Here is a 6,471-nt window from a genome sequence, read left to right on the forward strand (position 1 = left end):
TTTTGGCTGGCCGACCACTATTCATCTACTTTTGCAGATATTTTTATGCCAGCTGTGCTAGCTGGCATACACTCTGCTCCCCTCCATACACGTGTATGGAGGGATTTCCCTCTTGTCTAGCTTGCTTTTGAAGCTTTACAAGAGGGATTGTCTATAAGAGGGAGCCTCTTCTCCCTCCATTAGGGTTAGAGAGAAAAAGCTGAGGGGAGCTCTGATATTAGGGTTTTGAGTTTGTATCTCTTCTATCTCTATATCTCTCTTTCTTGAGCTTAGTGTGTGAGTTTAGTCTCATTTTTGCACACAAACGCCTAGTCCTACACCTTCCCTTGGTTGCCGAGGAGCCAAAAGGTTATTCTTGGTGTTCTTGGGTGGTTTTGAGCTTGGAGAAGCAGCTGGACCACCATTTGTGAAGAAGGTCTTCAAGGGTAAGGACTTCACCCTTTATTCCCCATTTTTGCATAGCTTTTTTGTCTATCTTGCAACTATTTTTAGGATTTTCATATAACATATAAAATTCCTGTTTTTACCTTCTCAAAATAGTTGTTTAAGAGTGTTTCGAGCTTTGGGGTTGTTTGACCCCTCTTAGGGCTTGTTTGGTCCCATTTTGTGCCATTTTGGGTGAGCTCCGGGACCATTGTGTTTAGGCCTCCTCACCACTGAAATCTTGAGAGATTTCAGTTGTGAGGATGGTGCCTTGAGGTCCTATGAAGAAGGGGGCCACCCTCTCTCCTTGTTGTCCTTGAAAAGGTCCATTTTTGCCTCTTGAGGGAGCATCTAGTTTAGGTTCATGTTGATCGTGCCTTAACTGATTTTTGTGCCTATATTGCCATGATATAGCATTGTGTTAAGTTGGTTTAGACACACCTTGCATGCTTTGCATACATGTCATGTAATGCCATGTTTTAGCCTTAATACGCTTTAGGTTTTTGACCCTTGTTCTAGCATATTTTTGGCCAAGCTTTGTGAAGCTTTTGTGCTTGTTTCAATATGCTAAAGTTCTATTTTTGGTTGCTTTGGTCGACCATGACATGCATTGCATAGCCTCTTTGCATTTTTGGCTTGTGAGCCTCAAGTGCATGAACCATGAGCATGCATTACTTGCATTATTTCAGTGGTTTGGGACCACCTACCATGCCATTTCAGTCCACTTAGCATGCTTGTATGCTTGCATTTGATGCCCCTCTAATGTGTTAAAAGTTCGTTGTCCTATGCCCTTTGTTTAGGCCCTTGTGCATGCTTGCATGTTTAGGCCACTTAGATGCCATCTAGGTGTATCCTTAGCTTTGTTTAGGCCTGCCTTGGACCTGTTTTAAGTCCCCTTAGCCTTTTGAGGCTTGGTTGACTTGGCCTTGGTTCAAGCCTCCTTGGCTTGCCTTGAGTACTTGGACCATTTGTTGCATGCTTAGTTCATCTTATTGACTTGGTTTGGCACCTTTCATGACATGATTTTCAGAGCTTGTAATGCATGCCATTTATCCATGTTCGCATCCTCTTAAGTGTGCTTGAGAGTTGTCTCTATATGCCTAAGTGTTGGTCCTTGTGTGCATGCATGTTTGCATGTCATTTTGACTTCATTTTTGAGCATGTTGGCCACTGTTTTGGGCTTAGTATAGAGTTGCCCAACTAGTGTAAGTCCCTCCTTTGCGTGACCGTTGCATGCTCACCTTGTATGTTGTTGCATATTTGTGTGTTGTTGCATGATTGAAGTTGCATAATTGAATGAAGTCACATGCTTGTTTGCATGCTTGAACACCCACATTGTGTCTTGCATACTTGTTGGTTGCATTTCTTTATGCCTTGCATGCCTTGCATGATTGTTGTATGCCTTGCATGCCTTGCATGATTGTTGTATGCCTTGTATGCTTCTTTGCATTTCCATGATTGCATGCTAGCTCACATGCCTAGGTTGCATTACATTGGCACGCATGCTTAACCTCTTGAATTGATTGTGATAGAGGTTGAGCCCCATTGTTTGTTTATGTGCATTTCACTCCACATTGAAGATGCACAACTTGGTTCCTTGGGCCATCACGCATTGAAATGCGCGATTAGTGGTCCGAGAATCGAGACCCACCCTATTTTGAGTCATGAACATGATAAGGAGTGTGGTTGGTGCATACATTGCTTGAAATGCATTGCCATGCTATGTTTTGCCCTCTGCTGTTGTCAAAAATAGATTCTGCAGGAAGCTTTGGCCGGCCGGCCATCTCTAGTGCCGACTGTTCATCCATAAATGGCCGATAGCTTAATCAGTGGCCGGTGACCATTCCCCTTGGCCGGTGGCCATTCCCCTCAGCCGGTGGTGTTCCATAGCACTCAGAGAAGCAACCCTGGGACTTGTGCAGTCTTCATAGGAGGATAACAGTCAAAGCAGAGGCAACTTGTGCATGGCAATGGCTTTCCGAGCGGAGTCGAACACGCATTGCATTGGGCCCTCTTCCCGTGGCTGTTTACTGCTTTCTTAGATTAGTTAGTAGGTTAATTAATTGTATCATTCTTTTGGTCCCTCCGAGTGAGAGCGAATTTGTAATAAGTGTGGGTGCGTGTGTGCATGTCTTCCAACTCCCACTTCTTTCTCCCTTTTACTTACCTACTTTTGATGGTTAGTATTAGGTCATATTTAAATTAGCATACCTTATGCTATGCATGCGTGCATCCATACATTTGTCTTGCATGCACCGAGTTTGGCGCATCGTACTAACTGCATTGTATTTCAATTCCAAGTTGAATACGTGTTAGTTGTAGCATTTCATATGTCATCTTTAGATTAGCCGAGCCTATTCTAGTGACATTCTGTATGCGATGCATTATCTATTTTAACACGAACTAGGATAACGCATGATTATTAACTAGTTTATTGTTTTGGCTTGGAGTACTCGGTAAGTTCTCATGCCTTAGCATCCTTGCATGTGTGTGAGTGTTGCCATGACAGCATACTTACCATGAGGCTAGCTGCTTACGTGTTATAACTGCTTGAATGCCTGTGGGTGGAGGTTGAATTACCTAAGTTGGAATCATGCATCAAAACTGTGAGTTTTAAGCCCACTAGATAGTGGCAAAACCATCTTTTCTAAAGCCCACTTGAGGGCGGCAAAACCCGTATTTTAGCCTACTTGCGAGTAGCAAACCATTTTCAAAAGCAAACATGCAATGTTTTGTTCCAATTTAGGCGATTTGGTCTATACTTGTTTATTGTGCGTATAACGTAGTAATTCTAGGCTAATAACCGGATAAGAACACATAACATTTTCAAAATTGGATATCATGGTTAGTAGAGGCCGGTCTTCGGACCGGGTGAGAGGGGGTGCTCATAGCTGACCTTCCCCAATCGTACCCAAGTTCCCGAGCCGAGGCAACTTTGGTAATGACGGACACGTGGCCTTTGGCACCGAGTCAGGGTTTCATAAATTCCCCCCATTAAAAAATATTTAGGTGGCGGCTCTGTATCTGGCAAAGTAGTCCATGTTTGGCACTTCTTTTCTAAAAATCTGTTTTCTCACAACGATTTGCCAGATTTGGACTCTTTGGTTTAGATTAAGAACCGTGACAAAATTGAGTCCGAACTGTAGCACGAAGGCCTCACGCGGGTGCGTCTACACTCTTCCCCATGCATGATTTCCAACACTGGTGTGGTAGTACCCTAGGGAGGATGGATTGCAGAATTACCGTACATAGTAGCAATTCCACCTTTAAAGGGGTATTTCACCAACTGATGAACTGTTGATGACACAACCTTTATCTGATGTAACCAAGGCCTTCCTAACAGTAGATTGAAAGTTGCTGGTACATCCATCACATGGAATTTGACCTCATGTTCGGAGGGACCAATCAGGATATGGCTTTTGAATGTTCCTATAACATCTCGGCTCGTGTTGTCATAAGCTCGAATGGATTGGGTTGTGGGCGTCAAGTCAACAGGCATCAAGCCTATGGCATAAGCAGTCCGTACCGGGCACACATTAATTGTGGATCCAGTATCCACTAACCCCACCAGAATCCACTTTTTTCGGCTCTCTAGAGTTACGTACAGGGGTCAGTTGTGGTTGGCAGCCACAGGTGGCAGCTCTTTATCTGCGAAAGATATCACTCGCGTAACATCTCCGGATATGACTAACGAGACCAGTTGATCAGTGGTAGTATCAATAGGAAGTTTGATCCGATTCATTGCCTCTAACAGTGCTTGTCGGTGTTCCCAGGAAGCCATTATCAGTCCCCAGATTGATGCATTTGCCTAAATCTTCTTGAGTTGCTTCAAGACTAGGTTCTCTTCATAATCCTTCTCTTTTGCATTCACAACCTCTTTGTTGGAGGATTCTGGTTGATCTAAAGCCGCAGGTTTGAAGTACCGACCACTCCGAGTCATGTGATGGATCTCGTCCACGTATCACGTATCGTCGAGGGTATCAAATTTCCACCATTCGTCCGTGTATGCGTAACTCAAATCATTATCTTGCCACCACTCCCCTGCAGTCATGGCCAGGTGTTTATCAGGCTTTACCTGGAGCATGTTCACGTCATGCCTTTCATCAAAGGTATGTCGTTCCTTTTCCACTATGGTTTTGGTTTTTTCATTCCAGAGTGGCATTGTTTTGTTGTCATTTCCTCTCTCTGAGGCCATTTTCCTTTGGATTGTTTCCATTCTTTCCTGCTGGAATTGTTCCAACACTTGTTCTGTGCTAAGCAAGGATGTAGCTTCAGCCTTTTCCTTCTTAACTCGTCTTGTCTGTTCTACCTCATCCAGCTCTTCGGTACTAAGCCAACCGTTGTTTGTTTCTGGCTGACTTGAATCCCACCAGCCTATCTGGACACTGCTTGTATCCTTTTTGTCAAAGAAGTAGAGATTGGTTAGGTCTTTTTCCATCTAGGCTAGGTCATCCTCGCATTCGGCCAAGTCATTTAGGCTTTGTTCAGGGTAATCGTCTTGGTGTTGCCCTAATTGGCCTTCCCCGATAGCATTGACATTGAGAACATCTGGCAATATGACCACTAGTTTTGGTTGATCAATGGCCATAATGTAAATGCTGGGATCATACTCCTCTGCAAGTAAGGCCCCCTTTTCTATGACACAGGTATTAGACAGCTCGATCTTTGATGTATTCTCCCATTTCTCTGTTCATGCTGCCACATGCCTAGGTTGGATTTGTGTGGTTAAGTCTATCATGCACATGTCCGTGCTTTCTGGAATAACCACCTCCGATTTTGGTACGCGGGACGAGGTAATATATGTGCTGGGATTGAAGATAGGTGGTAGTGTTTGGATATGGTTAATATTTTTGGAGGGAGGATCTTGGTTATGTATGGGAAGTGGGTTGGTTGCCACATTTGGTTTAGGAGGGGCTATGACTTTGTTGTCAATGAGATTCTGAATCTCATGACGCAGAAAAATGCATGAGTCTGTAGGATGGCCATGTCGTTGGTGGAAGGAACAATATTGAGTTGGGTCGTGTCTAGCTGCTAATGGGTTTGGGAGAGGTCGTGGATTGAGATGTCCCCTTTCCGGCAACATCTTGAGGGCGCGGGACAGATTCATATGGAGAGGGGTAAAAGTTCTTTGGAACCAAGTTTGACCATTTTGTGCAGCTTGTGAGTTTGTAGCAGCAGCAGAGTTTGTAGTAGCAGCAAAGGGATCGGCCATCTTGGCTGACGATGTAGCCAAGGTACTAACATCTGTAGACTGTGAAATAGCGTTGGTACCAACAGTTGTACTCTGAGTGAATGGCCTCTTTGTGGGTTCACTAGTTCTATGGATAATCCCCTTCTTGAATACACTTTCAATTTGGACCCCTAACTCGTGTAGTGAAGCAAATGTTGATAACGGAGTCACTATCATCCTTTGTAGCATATCAGGTTCGAGATTGTGGACCACTAGCTTGACTTGTTCCCTTTCAGAGGGCCTATTTGTCATCCGGGCTGTCTTGGCTCTCCACCTAGCAACAAAATCGATGAAAGATTCTTTAGGGTTTTTGGTAGTGGCCTCCAACTCACTGATGGTTACCTCTATCTGAGTGTTATAAGAGTATTGGTTTATGAACCCTTCAGATAGCTCTTCCCAATTTCGCTTAGTAGAGTCTTCCAGTTTAGCATACCAAATGGCTGCTACATTAGACAAAGTTCTCCCAAACAATGACAATTTCGAAACACAAGAAAGACCCATAGGTCTCAGAACATCCGAAAACAGGCGGACATGTACAATTGAATCCCCACTTCCATCAAATCTGTCGATGTGGGACATCTTAAATTTTTTCGGTAATCTAACCGAAGCCTCAGTGTACCCGTCTTCAATATCCGGAATGGAATTGAAGGGAAGAAATTTTTATCATAACTGGATCATCGTTACTATTAAAGGGAAAAAAATTCAGCATGGGGCTGTGTCGAGGGTCTATAAGCCGGAGCCTGCGGAAATATCTCCTGGGGACCTGGGACTTGGGGATTTTCCACTGGTGGAAGGGGATCAGGATTCGACTGAGTAAC

General features: G+C 44.0%; 1 protein-coding gene across 1 annotated transcript; it reads right to left on the minus strand.

Annotated features, from left to right (window-relative positions):
• Window positions 1–5,113: 5,113 nt before the first annotated feature.
• On the minus strand, window positions 5,114–6,232 carry LOC145802642 (uncharacterized). The gene has a single exon (XM_082895399.1). It carries the CDS (start codon window positions 6,230–6,232, stop codon window positions 5,114–5,116), a length of 1,119 nt encoding a protein of 372 aa, XP_082751525.1.
• Window positions 6,233–6,471: the final 239 nt, after the last annotated feature.

Source organism: Camellia sinensis, chromosome 11 (assembly GCF_055761805.1).
Source record: "Camellia sinensis isolate YWXY chromosome 11, ASM5576180v1, whole genome shotgun sequence".
Lineage (NCBI taxonomy): Eukaryota > Viridiplantae > Streptophyta > Magnoliopsida > Ericales > Theaceae > Camellia > Camellia sinensis.